Source organism: Schistocerca piceifrons, chromosome 1, assembly GCF_021461385.2.
Source record: "Schistocerca piceifrons isolate TAMUIC-IGC-003096 chromosome 1, iqSchPice1.1, whole genome shotgun sequence".
Lineage (NCBI taxonomy): Eukaryota > Metazoa > Arthropoda > Insecta > Orthoptera > Acrididae > Schistocerca > Schistocerca piceifrons.
Genome location: NC_060138.1, coordinates 528,023,033 through 528,045,819, shown reverse-complemented (window position 1 = coordinate 528,045,819; position 22,787 = coordinate 528,023,033). Strand labels below are relative to the sequence as shown.

Sequence of the window (22,787 nt, the reverse complement as noted above, 5' to 3'; positions counted from 1 at the left end):
GTGGTGGTGGGAGGGTGCATTGGACAGGTTGTACACCAGGGGTGGTTACAAGGGTAGGAGCCAGAGGGTAAGGAAGGTGGTTTGGGGATTTCATAGGGATGAACTAAGAGGTTACGAAGGTTAGGTGGACGGCGGAAAGAGACTCTTGGTGGAGTGGGGAGGATTTCATGAAGGATGGATCTCATTTCAGGGTAGGATTTGAGGAAGTCTTATCCCTGCTGGAGAGCCACATTCAGAGTCTGATCCAGTCCCGGAAAGTATCCTGTCACAAGTGGGGCACGTTTGTGGTTCTTCTGTGGGAGGTTCTGGGTTTGAGGGTATGAGGAAGTGGCTCTGGTTATTTGCTTCTGTACCAGGTTGGGAGGGTAGTTGCGGGATGTGAAAGCTGTTTTCAGGTTGTTGGTGTAAGGGTTCAGGGATTCCGGACTGGAGCAGATTCGTTGGCCACAAAGACCTAGGCTGTAGGGAAGGGACCGTTTGATGTGGAATGGGTGGCAGCTGTCATAATGGAGGTACTGTTGCTTGTTGGTGGGTTTGATGTGGACGGACGTGTGAAGCTGGCCATTGGACAGATGGAGGTCAACGTTAAGGAAAGTGGCATGGGATTTCGAGTAGGACCAGGTGAATCTGATGGAACCAAAGGAGATGAGGTTGGAGAGGAAATTTTGGAGTAGTTGTTCTCTGTGCGTCCAGATCATGAAGATGTCATCATCAATAAATCTGTACCAAACTTTGGGTTGGCAGGCCTGGGTAACCAAGAAGGCTTCCTCTAAGCGACCCATGAATAGGTTGGTGTACAAGGGGGCCATCCTGGTACCCATGGCTGTTCCCTTTAATTGTTGGTATGTCTGGCCTTCAAAAGTGAAGAAGTTGTGGGTCAGGATGAAGCTGGCTAAGGTAATGAGGAAAGAGGTTTTAGGTAGGGTGGCAGGTGATTGGCGTGAAAGGAAGTGCTCCATCGCAGCGAGGCCCTGGACGTGTGGAATATTTGTGTATAAGGAAGTGGCATCAATGGTTACAAGGATGGTTTCCGGGGGTAATAGATTGGGTAAGGATTCCAGGCGTTCGAGAAAGTGGTTGGTGTCTTTGATGAAGGATGGGAGATTGCATGTAATGGGTTGAAGGTGTTGATCTACGTAGGCAGACATACGTTCTGTGGGGGCTTGGTAACCAGCTACAATGGGGCGGCCGGGATGATTGGGTTTGTGAATTTTAGGAAGAAGGTAGGGGTGCGGGGTGTCGGTGGAGTCAGGAGGTTGATGGAGTCAGGTGAAAGGTTTTGTAGGGGACCTAAGGTTCTGAGGATTCCTTGAAGCTCTGCCTGGACATCAGGAATGGAATTACCTTGGCAAACTTTGTATGTGGTGTTGTCTGAAAGCTGACGCAGTCCCTCAGCCACATACTCCCGACGATCAAGTACCACGGTCGTGGAACCCTTGTCCGCCGGAAGAATGACGATGGATCTGTCAGCCTTCAGATCACGGATAGCTTGGGCTTCAGCAGTGGTGATGTTGGGAGTAGGATTAAGGTTTTTTAAGGAGGATTGAGAAGCAAGGCTGGAAGTCAGAAATTCCTGGAAGGTTTGGAGAGGGTGATTTTGAAGAAGAGGCAGTGGGTCCTGCTGTGACGGAGGACGGAACTGTTCCAGGCAGGGTTCAATTTGGATAGTGTCTTGGGGAGTTGGATCATTAGGAGTAGGATTAGGATCATTTTTCTTCGTGGCAAAGTGATATTTCCAGCAGAGAGTACGGGTGTAGGACAGTAAATCTTTGACGAGGGCTGTTTGGTTGAATCTGGGAGTGGGGCTGAAGGTGAGGCCTTTGGATAGGACAGAGGTTCCGGACTGGGAGAGAGGTTTGGAGGAAAGGTTAACTACTGAATTGGGGTGTTGTGGTTCCAGATTGCATTGATTGGAATTTTGAGGTTTTGGAGGGAGTGGAGCTGGAAGTGGGAGATTGAGTAGGCGGGAGAGATTGGGTTTGTGTGCAATGAGAGGAGGTTGAGGTTTGCTGGAAAGGTTGTGAAGGGTGAGTGAGTTGCCTTTCCGGAGGTGGGAAACCAGGAGATTGGATAATTTTTTGATGTGGAGGGTGGCATGCTGTTCTAATTTGCGGTTTGCCTGTAGGAGGATGCTTTGAACAGCCAGTGTGGATGTGGGAGAGGAAAGATTGAGGACTTTTATTAAGGATAGGAGTTGACGGGTGTGTTCATTGGCTGAGTTGATGTGTAGGTGAAGGATTAGGTGGGTGAGGGCAATGGATTGTTCAGTTTGGAACTGGTATAGGGACTGATGGAAAGAAGGGTTGCAGCCAGAGATGGGAACTTTAAGTGTGAAGCTTTAAGTGTGAAGCTTTAAGTGTTAAGTTTAAGTCTGGCTGCAACCCTTCTTTCCATCAGTCCCTATACCAGTTCCAAACTGAACAATCCATTGCCCTCACCCACCTAATCCTTCACCTACACATCAACTCAGCCAATGAACACACCCCATCAAAGGCAGAGCCACATGTGAAAGCACCCACATGATTTACCAACTGACCTGCCTACACTGTGAAGCTTTCTATGTGGGAATGACCAGCAACAAACTGTCCATTCGCATGAATGGACACAGGCAGACAGTGTTTGTTGGTAATGAGGATCACCCTGTGGCTAAACATGCCTTGGTGCACGGCCAGCACATCTTGGCACAGTGTTACACCGTCCGGGTTATCTGGATACTTCCCACCAACACCAACCTATCCGAACTCCGGAGATGGGAACTTGCCCTTCAGTATATCCTCTCTTCTCGTCATCCGCCAGGCCTCAATCTCCGCTAATTTCAAGTTGCCGCCGCTCATACCTCACCTGTCTTTCAACAACATCTTTGCCTCTGTACTTCCGCCTCGACTGACATCTCTGCCCAAACTCTTTGCCTTTACAAATGTCTGCTTGTGTCTGTGTATGTGCGGATGGATATGTGTGTGTGTGTGTGTGTGTGTGTGTGTGTGTGTGTGTGTGTGTGTGTGTGTGTGTGTGTGTGTGTGTGTGTGTGCGCGCGAGTGTATACCTGTCATTTTTTCCCTCTAAGGTAAGTCTTTCCGCTCCCGGGATTGGAATGACTCCTTACCCTCTCCCTTAAAACCCACATCCTTTCGTCTTTCCCTCTCCTTCCCTCTTTCCTGACGAAGCAACCATTGGTTGCGAAAGCTAGAATTTTGTGTGTATATTGTGTGTGTTTGTGTTTCTATCGGCCTGCCAGCGCTTTCGTATGATAAGTCACATCATCTTTGTTTTTAAATATATATATATATTAAAGATTACATTCAGCTAAGTGATAACAGTTTTAATTTGTAAGCCAGAGTGTGTTGCACAAGGAGGGATGGGAGGTTGAGGATGGGTGAGGAATAAAAGGAAAAGGACAAGGAAGATGAGAAGAGGAAGAGGAGCAGGAGGGAGGGAAATGAGGTTTCGATGGGAGAATTTTATTGACATCCAAAATTTTAAGTAATATAAATGGATGCAGCCCAAAACAGCACACCATCACAGAAACCTCTTTGGAGAGATTTGTAGATTTTGTTTGAATTGGCATTAATCAGAACACATTCTCAATGTAAAATGGTAAAATTGCCAAAAAATATGGAAATGTCATCGCTCATATCAGGACAGGAAAAGTAAGAATAGAATAGGTGGAACAAGTACAGAATTGCAATTAACAAGAGAGACTATTTGAAATTGAAAGCAGTAGTGTCAGTTATGGGCTGGCAAGTACTTCCCAACTGCAATATTTTGAAGTGTGTGTATAAATGTCTATGTGGTTACTCTGCGAAACAGGAATAGAGTGTACATTTTTTAAAAACAAGCAGAAAAGCAATACGGCATTTGAGGAATGAGTGTTCACTACTGGATCACTCTCAATGTTTAGTGGCTGATGGTCAACACACACAAATATTTGGACATACTGGTAACCAGAGTATAACATAAATGAAGACAGAAATGCATTATGCCTCTGCAAATATCCTCAGTTCAAACTGTGGTTCTATCTCTCTAAAAAAGTGAACAGACACGCATATGTTTTATGCACATCATGTCAAAAATATGATTAATAGGAATAAGATATTAGGTTGCTTCATCATGATCATTAATGGCTACTCCAATGTTGTGAGGGGGGGGGGGGGAAGGAGGGGTGGAGGGGGAGGGAGAGAGAGAGGGGGGGGAGGGAGAGGGAGGGGGGGGGGAGAGAGAGAGAGAGAGAGAGAGAGAGAGAGAGAGAGAGAAAGAGAAAGAGAAAGAGAGAGAGAGAGAAAGAGAGAGAGAGAGAGAGAGAGAGAGCAGCACATTTCACCACAGCATTGTCTAGCCTGTGCGAGAACATTACGGCTGGACAAACTCCAGTAAGAGAAGCTACAAGAGATGTATTGAGCATCACAGGGAGGTTTAGTATCGAAATTCTGAGACAGTATGTTTCAGGAAGAATTGGACAATGTATTACTTTCTTCCACATATCTCATGAAAGGACCATAATGAGGAATTCTGTGATGCTGTAGCTGATATGCACCATTTGTGAAGGGAACAGGGAATTGTGGTGGGTAGGGGGAAGGGAGGGATAAGATAGTGGTATCAGAAGTTCTCCCCCTCCACAAACTGGGCAGCAGATCCCTTGTCAGCAGCACATCAGAGCCCAGCATTTTGTTTGAGAGTTTTAACTAATTTCTAATAACTAGAAGTAACTAAGTTTTATCTACTTTGTGCATTTTAGTCTACTGAACTTTAAAATTTCTTGTTTGTTTGTGTGCCTGGTAACTAAAGCTCCATTTTTAAAAATTATGTATCTGTGTATTTATACTGTATACTAGTGTTTACTAACTTATTCTAATCTTTTTGCATAAATTTTACTGCATATCTTTAAGTGAGGAACTTTCTCAGGTAGCTTCTGGCTTCCAGGAGTGCCATGACATGTGACTCCATTTAATTTTATTTTAGTATATAGCAGACAGTTTAGATCGGTGCTTTAGAATTTGCGTATTTATTTTCCACAGTAGCTTTTGTGTAAGCAGAGTTTCTAGTAAAAAGTAATTATTGATACACCCATTTTCAGAAGAGAATTTCTGTTTTAAGAGCTTGCAAGTCTCGTAGTCTTGGACTAAGTAAGAACTCTGCAGAGCAGATTTTAGTGTTTGTTTATCTCCTCATTTACATGTTGCATACAGTCCAACTACAATAGCACCACAGTCATATAATTCTCTCTTTTGTGAGGTTCTCTTTGTAATTTCTCAGTTACTCCTCACTACTTTGCTTGTATTTTTTATATCTTATTCACTTTTTTACACAGTATGACATGGCTGGGGACTATGCCCGTTATGAGTGGCCACAGGGAGAATTGTCTGCTATCTGTAAACAGCAGGATGCTGTGTCAACCACAGTTGACAGGCTTCTGGCTACTGCTCAAAGCTGCAGCAATATCAGGGCACCAGTGCCAAGGCCAGTGATACCTTTTTGTGCCGTTGGAATCCCCAGGTGACCTGGCTGTTGCTGTGTCTTCCAACACGCAACATCCAACCACTCTGTCTTCTCTCAAGAGTGAGTGGCAGACTCTGGAGGGTTCTAATATCAGTGGGTAGAAGGTGAAGGAGGGAACAGGCTGCATGGATGGCTCCTTAGCAACAGGTACGAGGTGCTACCAAGTGTTGATAATCTTTTGAGACAACAAAGGATAAGTCTCCTGTTGGGCCAGGAGCTGATTCTCTTGCAGATCAAGACAAGTGCAAAGGGTAAATATGCTAGTCATTGGGAGCTCCAACATCAGATGAGTAATGGAGTGAAATAGCAGGCATCGAGGGAAAGAATGACAATGTGCACTTTGTTGTTTTTCTTTTTCCCCTGGGGGTAGTAGACAGTCTCATCCAAAATGTGGAGAAGGCTCTGCCAGTTGCTATCAAACGCACTGGAGGCAACATGGTTGCAAATTGTGACACACATTGACATGAATGAGGCCTGCCACTTGGATTCTGAGGTTATCCTCAGCTTTTTTCAGCAGACAACTCATCTGGAGCTCACTATTTTTAGAGGTCAGATGATTCTATGATGAGATTGGATGTAAATTTCTCAAATATCATTATTGGATGGAGAGTCTCCCATAAGTCCAACCCCTCGTCCAAGTCGTGGGAGATGGGCAACGGCCCAAAGTAGGGGACTGCCTATAGGGGCGATGTACAGCGGGGACTTCGTGTGCCCCAGGACCGCTACGGTAGCTGGGAAGGCCCTATGGGAACCCTGAAACGTGACGGCTAACGGGGCTCTGGTGAAGCTGTGATAGGCCTAGCAAGCCAGTAGTGGATAAATCAACTGCTTTTAAAAAGGGAACGTGCCTCGGATCACGGAACGGATTTAAAGGAAACCGACCAAGCAATGGAAAAGGATTACGAAATGGTTTACGACTGGGCACCTTAAACGTAAGGACTCTAACTGGGAAGTTAGAAGAAATTGTAAAAATGATGGAAAGGAGGAAATTGGACATCTTGGGACTTGCTGAGACTAGGTGGAGAGGAGTTGGTGAAAAACCACTAAGTAAAGGATGTAAACTGTACTGGATAGGGAATGAGAGGGGAAGAAATGGAGTGGCAATAGTGGTCAGAGAGGGTCTCCAGGAGGAGGTGGAAGGTATCAATGATCGAATGATAAAAGCCAGAGTACGAGTGAAAGGAAAAAGCATTGAAATCATCCAAGCATATGCCCCACAGGTGGGGTGTACAAAAAAGGAGGAGGAGGAATTTGAAGATGACATGCAAAAGCAGCTAAATGGAGGTAATCAGATTATAATAGGGGACCTCAATGCACATGTTGGCACAGACAGGAAAGGATTCGAGGAGATAATGGGACCAGAGGGCTGGGGGAACCGAAATAGAGATGGAAAATTGTTGCTGGAATTCTGCAAGAGGAATGGGCTGGCGATCGCAAATTCCTGGTACAAGAAGAGAAGTAGCCACAAAATAACTTGGTACAGTGGAGACTATGTACTAGTGGATAGGCAGATGATGAGCAGCCTCACAGATGTTAAGGTCATTCCATCTGAGGCCTTAGACAGTGACCATCGGCTGTTGGTAGCCACCCTGAGAGAGAAAAAGATAGGAGGGCAACAGATATACAGGAGAAAAGGTTGAAGACATGGATGCTGAAAGAGGATGAACGGAGGACCCAGTACCAGACACTGATCAGGAAGAAGCTGCCAAAGGAAGATCAGAGAACAGTGGAAGAAGAATGGGGAGATTTTAAGAGGGCTCTAGTTGAGGCAGCTGAGACTGTGTGCGGAAGAACTAGCACAAAGAGGAGAAGTAAGGAAACCCCATGGTGGAACAACATATGTAAAGAGGCAGTACTTCGAAAGAACAAAGCCTTCAGAGAATGGTTCCAGACCCGAACAGAGGAAGCTAGGGTAAAATATAAGGAAAGCAAGAAAGCGGCACAGACCATAGTAAGGGCGGAGAAGAAGAAGTGGATGGAAAAAGGACAAGAATGTTAGAAGAGGACAGTGAAGGGAACAAAAAAGTACTTTACACCATGGTAAGAAATAAGAGGAATGACAGAAGCGAGTGCCTGAGGATCATGGATAATAATGGAAGAGTTGTGGAGGAAATGCATGAGCTCAAAAAGATTTGGAAGGAGTACTTTGAAGATCTGTTGAATGCCACCAAGCGGGTAACTAACAGCGATGGAGAGCCTAAGGCAGCAGACGATTATAATAGTGGGGAAATTTGCTGGAAATTTGCTGATCTAACTTGGAATGAAGTGGAAGAAGCCATAAAGAGGATGAAAGGGGGCAAGGCACCAGGTTGGGACGAAGTAACAGTGGATATGATACGAGCAGCAGGAGAAGTAGGACCCCAGTGGCTATACAGAGTGCTGAGGGTGGTGTGGAAGGAGAACAGAATTCCTGAGGATTGGAAGAAAGGAATTATAGTCCAGATCTTCAAGAAAGGGGATAAAAGGAGATGTGAGAACTACAGAGGAATCACCCTGCTATGCCACTGTGGAAAAATCTATGAAAAGATCCTGGAGAAGAGAATAAGAAGCAGTATTGAAAGTAGACTGCAAGAGGAGCAGTACTGTTTCAGACCGGGAAGATCAACAACGGACCTCATATTTGCGGTAAGACAACTGCAGGAAAGGCACTATGAATACGGGAAGGACTTAATCATGGCCTTTTTAGATATTGAGAAGGCGTATGACAGTATCTGTAGGGACAAGCTCTGGGATGTGCTGAATGCAAAAGGGATAGATGAAGAGATAGCACGAAAAGTCAGAAAAATGTATGAGGGAAGTGAGAGTTGTGTGAAAGTGGGGAGGGAACGTACTGCATGGTTCAAGCTGGAAAATGGGCTGCGACAGGGAAGTGCACTTTCGCCTTTATTGTTTATTATTGTTATGGATGAAATCCTACAGCAAGTATCAGATGCAATTGGAGATCATAAAATGAAAGCAGTGCTTTTTGCCGATGACCTAATGTTATGGGGAAATTGCGAGGAGGTGGTGCAAGAGCAGTTAGATGCATAGGAGGCAACGGCAGCTCAATATGGAATGCATTTCTCTGCAAAGAAAAGTGAAATAATTGTCACAACAAGGAAGAAGAATAGGCCAAATGTGGATATAACTTGTGGAGGGGAAAAACTACAAGTGATAGAGAACTTCAAGTACCTGGGAAGCATGATTGAAAGTAAGGGGGGAAACGCAATGGAAATTAATGAAAGGTGCAGAAAAGCAGGGCAGTTCTACAAATGCATTAGGGGGCTTATTTGGAGCAAGGAGGTGCCACAGAAATCCAAGGGAATTATATACCGAACCTACTTTGTCCCCATAATGGCATACGGAAGTGAGACATGGGTAATGCACAAAAGCGACAAAAGTACAATACAGGCTAGTGAAATGAAGTTCCAGAGGAGCAGGTTGAGTGTAACAAGATGAGACAGATTGCGAAATGTGTATGTGAGGGAAAGACTAAAGGAGGAACCAGTACAGGACAGGATAGAAAAATCAAGACTGCAGTGGTATGGACACATGAAGAGAATGGATGAGGGAAGAATTCCAAAGAGGATGTTTGATTTGCAACTGGAGGGGAAGAGGCCCAGAGGAAGACCAAGAGATAGATGGGTGAAGGGAGTGAAGGAATGTGTGACAAGAAGAGGAGAGAACTGGACGAAGGCGGAAGAGGGGGAATGGTGGAAAGACAGAACACGATGGAGAGGCTTGTGTTCCCGACAGACCCAGCCAGTGGCTGGAAACTGTCCAAGATGATGATGATGATGATGATGATGATGATGATGGAGAGTCTTAGGGTTTCCCTTAATAGGTCAGGTGTGCTCTTCACACAGAGAGAGGCTACTAGTGTAGTAGAGCACATGTGGTGTGCAAATGGGCCTTTTTAAGGTTAGAGAAACACCCATTGTGATCAGAGATGAACTGCCTACATAAATCAAATATGCATCAGCCACAATGTTCTCAGAGAATGCTCATCCTCACAAATTGGATATAGAAAAGGTAATATGATATTACTGAACTGCAGGATCATCTGAGGAAAGGTCCCAGAATCATCCGAGGAAAGGTCCCAGAATCATCCGAGGAAAGGTCCCAGAATTAGTACTGCTCAGTGAAGGTCAAAAGTAGTGAATAACAATAAAATCTAAATTTCAGATTTGAGTAATTAGTGTAAGGATAGGCTATTCACCAATGGTTGTGTCACATTTATTGCAGTAAAGAATTCAATAATATCTAGCAAGGTTATCACAGATTCCAAATGCGAATTAATCTGAGTGAAGTTAACCATCAAAGGTTGGTCAAAAATGGTATTCAGTTCTTTTACAGACTGCCTGGCTTCAGGGAGAATTTGCAGGATATTGTTAATAACTTTCCTGATCATGCTGTTGTAATATGAGGCGACTTCTACTTGCCAGAGATATAGTGGGAGGGGTATGCAATTAAAACTGCTGCCAGAGACAGGGATGTGTGTGACATTAATCTCAATGTCTTGTACAAAAATTACTTTTAGCAGATACCTAGAGAACCAACCCTTGAGGGTAATGTATAAGACTGCCTAGCAACAAAGAGATCTACATTTATAAAATTAGTTAACTTTTAAAGTAAAATTTATCAAATAATCTGACTAAAAACACTAAGAAGTTTTGGTATCACCTAAACTTAGAAAATGATCTGAAATAATCAACTCAGTCAATCAGTAACCACAACTGCATGGAAACAGAAGATACCAGAGAGAAGGCTGAAATACTGAGTTCAGTCTCCCGAAATTGTTTCATCACAGAAGATCATAATGCGGTCCCTCCTTTCAGTTACTGTATGAATGTCATAAAGCTGACATTGAGATAACAGACTGCAGAATAGGAAAACAATTACAGTCACTTAGTAGTGGAAATGCATCAGAAGCAGATGAGATACCTGTAAGACCCTACAAAGATTATGCAAAAGAACTTGCTCCCCTTCTAGCAAAAGTTTATTGTAGTTTGCTCGCACAACAAAGAGTATCTGGTGACTTGAAAAAAAAAAAAAAAAAAAAAAAAAAAAAAAAAAAAAAAAAAAAAAAAAAATGCAGGTCATTCTCATTTTCAAGAAGGGCCGTAGGACAGATGCACATAATTATAGGCCTATATCTTTGACATCAATCTGTTTTAGAATTACGGAACACGTTTTATGCTCAAAACATATGGTGTATCTGGAGAATGTAAATCTCCTCTATAAAAACCAACAGATTCCACACACAGAGATCTTGCTCTGTTCTGGACAAGATCAATAGCACTGTATACAATGGCACTCAGGTTGATGTCATGTTCCTGCCATTTAGTGACAATGGATGAGCTTACTGAGTATTGCTTCAGGTTTGTGACTGGATCCAAGACTTCCTTGCAGATAGATCTCAATATGTCACTTTTAATGAAACGTAATCAACAAATGTAAAGGTAATTTCTGAAGCCTCCAAGAAAGTGTGATAGGACCATTACTATTTACAGTGTATAGAAATGTTCTAGTTAGTGTTGGAAGCTCTTTAAGACTAACAGTGAACAATGAGGTTGTCTATAAGAAAGTAGCAACACCAGAAGACAGATTCAATTTGCAGAACAACCTATAAAAGATTGATGAATGGCGCAGGCCATGTCAGTTGACCCTGAACATACCTAAATGTAACATATAGCACATACATAGGAAAAGAAACACACTCTTGTATAATTACGCTATTGATGACAAATTGCTGGAAACAGTATCTACTGTAAAATATCAAGGAGTAACCATGAGCAGTGACCTTAAGTTGAATAAGCACATAAAACAAATACAAAAAACAAATGACATGCTGAGATTCATAGGAAGAATCTTAAGGAAATGTAAGACATCCATGAAAAAAGTGGCTTACAAGACACTTGTTTGACCGATTCTGAGAACTGATCTGGGACCATTACCATGTAGGACTTATGGGAGAGACAAAGGAAAGCCAACAAAGAGCAGTGTGTTTGATCTCGTGACTGTTTGGTCAGCGTGACAGCATTACACAGGTCCTCAACAAACTCCAGTGGCAGACACTAAAGAGATTCATTGTGCATCAAGGAGAGGTGTACTACTGAAATTTTGAGACAGTACTTTCCAGGAGGAGGTGGACAAAATAATACATACTCTCATGTACATCTCATAAAATGACTATGACGAGAAAACTTGAGAAATTATAGCCAATACAGAGGCTTGCCAACAATCAGGGAAGGGAGAGTCAGTCAGTGGCACCAGAAGTATCATCCACCACACACCGTCAGGTGGCATGTAGAGTATTTATGTAGAGATAGAGGTAAGGTGAGAGCTGCATCAAACCAGTCTCAGCACTGAAGACCACAACAACAACAACAGAGGTAAGGTGCTTGTGGAGTATAGATGTAGACAAAGCTTATGTGTGTGCTTATGTTAATCTGAAGGTGAGAGTTGTAACCCATAATAAATGAGTTCCTAATTTTAAAGTATCAAGCTACATACAAAGTTAATACAGTGACGGTCAGCCAGAACTGCTGACTACACTTCTGCTTAAAAAATTAAAATTAATAAGTGGACAGTTTCAATGGTTTTTAATAGTGTATGCTGTCAACAGGGACTAAATATCATTTAACAGTTTTCCACTACTATTTCATGTAATATGAGTTGTACTCTTGCTTAAATATCCCTTTAATACTGTTGAAATAATACTCTTGTGCTGATCATACAGGAAAACTCTACAAAAGATATAAATATAGGATATAAATCTGAGGTATACTAAGGAATCTGCATGAGGCATCTAATAGCCAAAGATTTCAAAAAATGCCTTAACATAAAGAGAAATCTGAAACAGTGCATATATTATGATTATATTATGTGTCATGCATCATTGCAGAATCATACTAAGGAGTTATTATTACATGATATTTCGCATGCTTTTTACACTACTGTAACTATAACTCTAGGGTTTTATTTCTCACTCGAGGCATACTACTTACAGAGATGATATGGCTGCCCATTTCCCAATGGATATTTCTGGTACCTGGCAACGTTTACAGGAGGCAGCATAGAGAACCTTGCTGACAGTAAAGGTTCAAGCCTTGCTGCTACTGGATCAGTGGGATGAAAGAGATTGTAAATCTGCTGCACCATGGGCTTTGGTATAGGGCCTGTAACAAAGCAGTATTTGCTATACCAGGGTGAAACCACACACACACACACGCACACACACGCGCGCGCACACACACACACACACACACACACACACACACACACACACACACACACACAGAGAGAGAGAGAGAGAGAGAGAGAGAGAGAGAGAGAGAGAGAGAGAGAGAGAGAGAGAGATTTATTAGTGAGCATAGCAAGCTTATACATAAGTGCTGTATTACAAACAAAACTTTAGAGTTTCCATAAGAGATTTCCTACATGAAAGTACATTAAAATAAAAACAAAAGAAATACTTACCAGGTTAGCAGGAGCCTCCATCCATAAAAATAGAGAAAATAGGTGGAAGAATAAACTGGACAATATGCGAGTGGGACTTAAAAAAATGTATACATTAAAAACTTTATCATACTCTACAATGTTGTCTTAAAGTTGAGCGACATTTATCTTAAACCCAGAAATTCTTTTTTGTTCCTACTTTTTGAGCTAAAAAAGCACTTGATCCAAGGGAATGCATCTTTTGCTGTCCTTTAATTAATAAATGTGTGTGCTTTCATCTGAAAAACAAACAATCATTTAGGAACTGGTTGCAAAGGAAAACACTTCGTTACCCTTGCCTCTCATATAACAAGGCTTCAGATTTAAACTAATCAATTTGTTCTTCACTCATGCATTGTTTGTAAAAGAAAAGATATCTCAATGATTATGGAATAAAATGGATAATATTAATTTATAGTGTCCCATTGTGTCCCATCCATAGCACAACAAGACTTCTTGTGGTAACTGACATAACTTAAAAATCATGACCTGTGAGGTGCCCTACTCTCACTTTTGAGATACTTTGCTTAACCCAAATATATCAACAGCAAAACAGCAGTAGTATTCAGTTAGCAAAAATGCCACTATCAATCCTTCCACTGCTTGAGATATGCTCTCTGCAGTCTGTGCTGAGGTGGCTTTTGTTATCACTGTATTGCTCTCACAAATTCTGGTGCCTGCTCTGAGAGACAGCATTCTGACCAATATGACCTTCCAGTCTATTATCTTCACTTGATAAGGAACTGAATTTCTTTCTGTTATCCATCATACTTACTAAATTGCATCAAATTAAGTAAAACATTGCCTCCAACTGTAAAGAGTTTGCAGAGATAGAAACACACTGGGTAAACTTTGTATTTGGTCGATTTTTAGCTCATACATTGTAGTGAATGAAATATAGATAAGACATCAAAATTTTATTTAAAATTCAGAACAGAATGATATCTAATTTCATTCTTGAGTTATTGGGTTTTATATCTGAAGGGCAGTCACTCATATCTGATACATGATTCAAGAGGGTTTCCCCCTTCCCCAAATGAAGCACACATTGAGGCACATGTGAAGTACAGTAAGTACTCAAAACTTTTTATTCACCAATATATGGAAGTAACTTTGCAGCAGTGAGGTGTCAGTGGCTCAGGAAATCGGATGCATGTACACATGCCCACACCACATGGGATACGACGTAGCAGCACATGTATACACACCCACAGCAGTGAAAGGTTTAAGTGCATTAAACCTAGAATTAGAAATTTCCTTTACTTTAAAAATTTAAAGTAGGGCAGAGGCTGATAACCTTAGTATTAATGTTCACTAGCCATTATCAGCACTGAACTCCTCCCCTCCTGCCTCTCTCAAATCAGTCTAGAGCCCAAGACTGTCTTCTATGCAACTGCCAACAGAATGCATACCACCAGCTGCTATCCTAAAACTTTTTCGAAAAACAACTAAGCAGTAGTGGTTACTACGCAAAATTGTACCAATGAAAGATTCCGTTCAAGCAATAGCTCCATTTCTACTTTATGACTGAAAATGTATAAAACTATTATTGAGGTTATGTGGGAAAATAATGTGAGTGTCTTAATTTACCCCTTATTTTTTAACTTTCATTAAGCAACTGGAGAGGGAGAGAGAGGGAGTGTGTGTGTGTGTGTGTGTGTGTGTGTGTGTGTGTGTGTGTGTGTGTGTGTGTGTGTGTGTGTGTGTGTTTATTGTTCAACTATAAAGATATATGCGAAAGGTTAATTGGCTGTGTGTTTGTTGTTAACTGTTATAAGCTGTGGTATCACCTGAAACATATTGAGAGATTAAAACTGTGTGTCTCTGTGCCAGACACTCGAACCCGGAATCTTGTTTTGTGTAGCAATGCCCTTGTCACCTGAGTTATTCAGGCATGATTCATGTCATGCAATCACAGATTTAAACTACAACTTTCTGAAGCAGTAAAGGCTGGTCGTCAGATGTGTGTCAGAGAATTACCTGTGAAAGTCCTCATTCCTGATTTCACCCCCAGTCCTCAATGCAAATTTAATTTTTTGTACAACTTCACAACAGTGCAAAATCAGCTGTAGAATGAAAGAGTTGCTCTATTTATTACCTTTTTTTGTGGGAGGGGGGGGGGGGGGGGTTGGGGGGGGGGGGGGGAAGGGACAAAACATAGTAAAATACATTCTGTATCAGGAAATCCACAGAGGCCCAATTTTCGTAAATCTACAGTATCATATAGGCGAAACATAAAAAGTATATCTTATTGGCATATTTTTGTGACTTATTAGAAATGATTTTTTTAAACTAAAGAACCACATTCATTTAAATAACATTTTCAGGTATTGCACTATTATGTTAATTGTCAGGAGAGTACTTACTGTTTTTATCATCAGATGAAGAAATTTTTCTGTATGCAAGAACCAGTGCCAGGGGACTTCCAAACATGAAAAAATCACTGACTTCAAAGTCTAGTTTGCAGTGATGAGAATGCTCACTGGAAACAATGAAAAAACACACAGAGATCAATACGACAGTTTATACTTTCACCAAAGCAGGAATGAATTGACAAGCTAACTACCACAATTTCATTTTGATTGAACCATGGAAGTGTCATATGAAATACAATTTCCTTAATCAGAATAGCACAGTGCTGCATGTACTTCATTTGTCAAGAACTGAGCTGCACTCAGTGTGATGTAGCAGTTGGTGTCATTGGCTTGCATGCCGTATGTGTGTGTTCAACCCCAACTACCGGCAGTTATTGGTCATTTAATAATTACATTCCTGGAAGGATCTCAAAATTTCTTATGCTTGTATATTCTGGAATATTTGATTTTTGCACAAATAGTAGCATACTCCATCCAGGGGATCAGTTCCGTTTGATCTGTTCTGGCTGTACGTCTGTGTTCATAATAAACATGCTCTGTTGTATTCTATTGACAATCCTGCTCCTGCATTTGCAATTCGTTCTGGTTACAACCTGACATTGTTTCTCAGAGATACTGGGTACTTCAGAAGATCTACATTATCATGGCTCCAATCAGGTAGTGTAAAAGCTGTTGCCTACACAGACAGAAACTGAAATGCTAGCAGTGCATAATTCCCATGGACCGAATATCCAGGAACTCAATAGGCTCCTAAACAACAGTAAGTCAGTGCACATCAGGTATCCATGAGTGTTTTCTGGAGACACTGGTCAGGATTCGCTGACAGGGCGGAAGGGATTCTACTAAGTTGCCAAATGCAATAGTTGGGAGGACATAATGCATTTAGCAAATGTGTATTTTTATTGGATGGCACACTTCAGCAGTGGTTTGAGGGAAGAGAAGAGAAGATAAAGAGCTGGGCCAAACTGCAGTCTACAGGAAAGAAAACATTTGACAATAATCATCAGCAAGTATACTTATCAACAGAAAAGCTGCAAAACAAGATCTATCTGGGAAAATGAAATAGCACTATAGCAGTGATAGTGACAATTTTAGCAGCAATGATGACAGAAGTGGCAAAAACTACACTGACACAGCTTCCAGCAGAGTTGACACACTGTTGAGTGGAATCAACTGGTTTATATAATGGGACGTTCATAAATAAAATAGTATCAGGCATGCACACACCCTGTCTCATGCACAGCTTTTGTGTTTTCCTGTCATGGACAGAGCATAACAATCATAGCTAACACTTAGCTTAAGAATCATGAAAGAAGGTTGTATTTAAGAATCATGAAAGAAGGTTGTATATGTGGTAGAGGCCTGGAGACACTGGAAGGTTTCAGATATATTATATAATGATGAGATTTAGCAACCAGGTTTAAAACTGTAAGACATTTCCAGGTGCAGATGTGGACTCTGACCACAATTTATTGGTTATGTACTGTAGATTATAACTGAAGAAACTGCAAAAAGGTGGGATCTGGACAAGCTGAAAGAACCAGAGGTTTTAGAGAGTTTTAGAGAGAGCATTAGGGAACAATGGGCAAGAGCAGGGGAAAGAAATACAGTAGAAGAACAATGGGTAGCTTTGAAGGATGAAATAGTGAAGGCAACAGAGGACCAAGTAGGTAAAAAGACAAGGGCTAGAAGAAATCCTTGGGTAACATGAGAGATATTGAATTTAATTGATGAATGAAGAAAAAATAAAATGCAGTAAATGAAGCAGGTTAAAAGATATACAAACGTCTCAAAAATGAGATCGACAGGAAGCCAAGTGCAATATGGCTAAGTGGGGATGGCTAGAGGACAAATGTAAGTATGTAGAAGCATATATCACTAGGGGTAACATAGATACTGCCCACAGGAAAATTAAAGAGACCTTTGATGAAAAGAGAATCACCTTATGAATATTAAGAGCTCAGATGGAAAACCAGTTCTAAGCAAAGAAGGGAAAGAAAGGTGGACGGAGTATATGGAGGATCTATACAACGGCAATGTACTTGAGGGCAATATTATGGAAATGGAAGAGGATGTAGATGAAGTGAAATGGGAGATATGATACTGCATGAAGAATTTGATAGAACACTGAAAGACCTAAGTCGAAACAAGGCCCCAGAAGTAGGCAACATTCCATTAGAACTACTGAGAGCAAAAGTCTACCATCCGGTGAGCAAGATGTATGAAACAGGCAAAATACCCTCAGACTTAAAGAAGAATATAATAATTCCAATCACAAAGAAAGCAGGTGTTAACAAGTGTGAAAATTATCAAACTATCAGTTTAATAAGTCACAACTGCAAAGTACTGACACAAATTCTTTACAGACGAATGGAAAAACTGTTAGAAGCCGACAATGGGGAACATCAGTTTGGATTCCGTAGAAATATAGGAACATGTGAGGCAATACTAACCCTATGAATTATCTTAGAAAATAGACTAAGGAAAGGCAAACCTACGTTTCTAGCATTCATAGACTTAGAGAAAGCTTTTGACAATGTTGACTGGAATACTCTCATTCAAATTCTGACGGTGGCAGAATGGACAGTGTCTTGAAATAAGGATATAAGATGAACAGCAACAAAAGCAAAATGAGGATAATGGAATGTAGTTGAATTAAATCAGGTGGTGCTGAGGGAATTATATTAGTAAATAAGACATTTAAAGTAGTACATGAGTTTTGCTATTTAGGGGGCAAAATAACTGATGATGGTTGAACTAGAAAGGATATTAAATGTAGACTGGCTATGGCAAGGAAAGCGTTTCTGAAGAAGAGGAATTTGTTAACATCAAGTATATATTGAAAAGTCAGCAAGTCTTGCCTGAAAGTATTTGTATGGAGTGTAGCCATGTATGTAAGACAAAAAGAAAATACAAGCTTTTGAAATGTGGTGCTACAGAAGAATGCTGAAGTTTAGATGGGTAGATCACGTAGCTAATGAAAAGGTATTGAACAGAATTGGGTAGAAGAAGAATTTGTGGCATAATTTGCCTAGAAGAAAGGATTGATTGGTAGGACACGTTCTGAGGCATCAAGGGATCATCAGTTTAGTATTGGAGGTAAGTGCAGAGGGTAAAAATTGTAGAGGGAGACCAAGAGATGAATATACTAAGCAGATGTAGGTAGATTGTATTAATTACTCGGAGATGAAGAAGCTTGCACAGGATAGAGCACCATGGAATGCTGCATGAAACCAGTCTCTGGACTGAAGACCAGCACCACAACAACAGCAACAGTCTGTGTTGTTGCATCTCACCAAGCATGTAACTCACAAGGTTTTCAGTTTGGAACTCCTACAGAATATGCTTATTTTTTGTCTTTTTACATTATCATGTTGTTTAGATACAGGACATTCAGTAGTCAGAAATTTCCAGTACACTCACCTTTTATGTTAGACTAGTGATGCTGCCATTTTCTCTTGCCCTACCCAACACTCAATGAGCTTTGTTCTGTTGTATATGTACCTTTACCACTGTTCTTTTCTCAACAGAATTTATTATAATTCAGTGTCACATTAATGAGTTTCCTATACATCTTTAACGTTAACATTTTACTTTTACCATTTGGATTGTTGGTGACTATTTCCTGTATCTAAGTATGTTAAAAAATTCACAAATACTGATATGTTCCTTCAAGCACTACTGTAATAGGTCTCATCAACACTTAATCAAACAATGTAAAAGCCAGGATATCTTAAGTGTTAATGATATTATGAGAAGCAAAGCTGCTACTCACCATGTAGCGGAGATGCTGAGTCGCACTATATGGCGAGTAGTAACTTACCTTCTCATAATATCATTAACACTTAAGATATACTAGAATAACATGAAAGGAGACAGTTACTTTGTTTGCAGTTTATTCTTATATATGAACATGACTGCTTACTTACAGGGTGGTGGCTGTCTCCGAGAAAATGATCCTTCCAGTTCCTCAGATAAACTTTTATTCTTTCAATTTGAGTAATTTTCAGCCCAGACACTTTATTCTGCCTCTTACATCATGAATAATATTCAACTCTTAAGCTATAGCCATTTTTGAAATCTTCTAAAACAGTTAACTGGTCCAAATTTTTAGATACCTTGTCAACTGTTTTTGTCTACTATAGAGACAGACAGAGAGAATTGACAACGATTGGATTGAGAAGTTTAGTGAATTTGTGCCTCCAGTTATTTCGAATTTTCAAATGTTATCTGGCATCAATAGCAAGAAGATGATCAACAAAAGTGCTTTGCAAAGTTTCAAGTCTAGTGCCACGCAAAAAACCTGCAGTGAAAAATCATCCAAATCAAAATGTAAGTGTGTAACATGTGAAGTCCATCCTGACAAAGCAAAACTAGTTGAAACTATTAATTCATTGCAAGAAATTGTGCGCAGATCCTTGGCAGAAAACAGAGAGTTAGCTGATAGACTCGAATGTCTTGAAAATGATCATGGAAAACTAAAAACCGCCGAGCAGGGCGTAAGTGAATTGGACAGAAATAAAGTGTACACAGTAACCGATGATTCCGTCGCCATTTCAAGTTTTCCAACACATTCTGGGTGTACCGGTAATGCAAACCATAGCGCAATCATTTCGTCTTCTTTAGTAATAAATTCTCCTGCCGTGCTCCAAAAAATGGTAGGCCTATCTACAAAAGATCAAATCGTGCACCATCTGAAAGAAAAGCCTGTTATTAAGCAAAATGTGGAACCTACACAACAGAGTCCGTGTAAAATAAAGTGTGCAGATATTGTAAATAGTGTTTCTTCTTCAGTAATAGCTCAAAAAAAAAAAAAACAAATTCGATATCCTACTACAAAACGGTGGTCATTGTGAAAAAAAAACTTCTGCTGCATACAATAAATATGCTCCCAAGACCGCAAAGTTAACACAGGTTCATAGTTATCAAAAAAGGTTACTGAATGTGCAAAAACAGAATATATCTACACAGCAAAAACATGTTTCAAAACCTTCTAGCCCCAAAACTGTGATAAACAAAAAAATGTATGTGCTTGGTGACAGTCATGGACGTGGAATTTCAGCACTATTGAAAGATAAATGTAATTTAATGGCAACAGGTTTTGTGAAGCCAGGAGCACAGTTTTGTGAGGTAAATAAACTAACAAACTCTACTGATGTATCTCACTTAAGTAATTGTGATTATGTCGTGCTTCTAGGTGGTTCAAACGATATATATATAGGAATGAAACAAAAGGGTTTGCAAAAGAAATGAAGGAATGCTTAAACAACCTATTACATACAAATGTACTCGTTGTTAACATTCCTCATCATTATGATTTGCCTTCCTGGTCCTGTGTCAACCAAGAAATTTACATTGCAAACAAACTGATATCAGAAATATGTTCTACATTTCATAACATAGAGATAATTGATACATACAATTTAGGAAGAAGATTTCATACAGCTCATGGACTACATTTAAATATGTTAGGAAAAGACCAAATAGTAGAAAAACTCCGAAATCATATCCTGAAGAAATCAGCCCCAAGTATCAAGATCGCCAAACAACCACAAATTACAAAATGGTTTAGGCCAAACACAGAAGCCTTGATGGAAGCAGAACTGTGTCAACCACTCAAATCCATCTCTGCTACTGAAAACTGCGTGCAAGAAGCCACACACAAAAATAAAATCTCGGCCAATTTTTTAGGGTAAGTGCTGTGTCAGAAATACCTTTAGAAAAGAAATTAATTAAACCCTTAACTGAAAAGTCACAAAGTCCATCATTTCTTGTATTACACCATAATGTCCAGTCATTCAGAAATAAGATTCAAATGCTGGAAGTGTTACTTCAGTCTCAAATAAATCCAGATGTAATATGTATTACCGAACACTGGCTGTCTAAAGAAGAAATTCAGTCAACCTCTATTCTAAGGTACTCATTAACAAGCTTTTATTGTAGGAATTTCTCCACACATGGCGGTACTGCTATATTTGTAAAGGACCAGATAAAATTCAGTGAGGTAGGCCTAAATGAACAGATTGAATTATCTGAAGATAAGGAATTTGAGCTTTCTATGGTTAAGCTGCCTGAACTAAACTATATAATTATAAATGTATACAGAGCACCAAGTAGTAATATTCCAAATTTTATGACCAAATTAAAAGTTCTGCTGAATAGTGTCAACTCATTAAATATGAGAATAATACTTTGTGGCGATTTTAACATCGATTTATCAAAAAACAGTAATGTTAAACTTGATTTGTTAAACATGACCAAATCCTTTAATATGATCCCCACAATACACTCTCCAACAAGATCAACAGAGCATACTGATTCAATAATTGATCAAATCTTCATAACTGATACTGGTTACAAATTCACTGGCGAAGTACTGAGCATGGGATACAGTGACCATGATGCTCAGCTACTGAGCGTTGACATGGAAAATAGTAAAATCAGCCCCAAAAAAGTATTTCAAAGAAGAAACTTTTCAGATGACAATATTAGGATTTTTAACTTCCTATTAGCTAAGGAAAATTGGGACAGTGTTTACATGCAAACAACTGTTGATAATATGTTCTTAAGCTTCCATAACACCTTCCTTTATTACTTTAATACAGCATTTCCTTTTGAAACAAAAACTTCAAGCAATCAAAATAGAAAGTCGTGGGTAACAAAAGGAATCAAAATTTCTAGTGAGAGAAACAGATTTCTCCAATATTGCTCCAAAAAATACATAGTCACTGAAGAATTTTCTGACTATTGTAAAGCCTACAAAAAAACTTATCTTAGAGTGATTAGACAGGCAAAACTTTTATGGAATGACAATTTCATAAGAAACTCTTCAAACAAAATGAAAGCTATGTAGAAAGTTTATGAAAAAGAAACTTGTAGTTCAACACCTAAAAAGGAAAACATTTCTCTAACACTTAATGACTCTAAGGTCACAGATCCATACACAGTTGTAAACAAGTTCAATGAATATTTCACCTCACTAGCAGAAGATCTCATTCAGGCAAACTGCAAGGTATCGTTCTTCAATTCCACCAATACGTCAAACAGCACTAATGCTACAATGTTTGTTTATGAAACAAACCCTGATGAAATTAGGAACATAATAAAATTGTTACCCAATAAAATCTCTAGTGGCTATGATGAAGTACCTGACCTCATATTAAAGGTGTGTGCTCCCCATATAGTAAAGCCATTATCAACCATCTACAACCAATCATTAAAAACTGGCATTTTTCCAGATGCTCTCAAAATAGCTAAAGTCTCACCATTACTAAAGAAAGGTTCCCCTGATTTAGTATCCAATTATAGACCATTATCCATATTAAGCATCTTTTCAAAAATCCTCGAAAAACTTTTTTTTGACAGACTTATAAATTTCATAAAAAACCACGCACCAATCAGCATTCAACAACATGGTTTTAGTAAATCTTTATCCACCCA

At 40.1% G+C, this 22,787-nt stretch overlaps 1 protein-coding gene across 1 annotated transcript in view; it reads right to left on the bottom strand.

Annotated features, from left to right (window-relative positions):
• The window catches only part of LOC124798491 (protein retinal degeneration B), a 565,476-nt gene that overhangs the window by 95,240 nt on the left and 447,449 nt on the right, over window positions 1-22,787 (bottom strand). Inside the window, 2 exon segments of the mRNA XM_047261931.1 lie at window positions 12,483-12,653; window positions 15,339-15,454. Coding sequence (XP_047117887.1) covers window positions 12,483-12,653; window positions 15,339-15,454 — 287 coding nt within the window.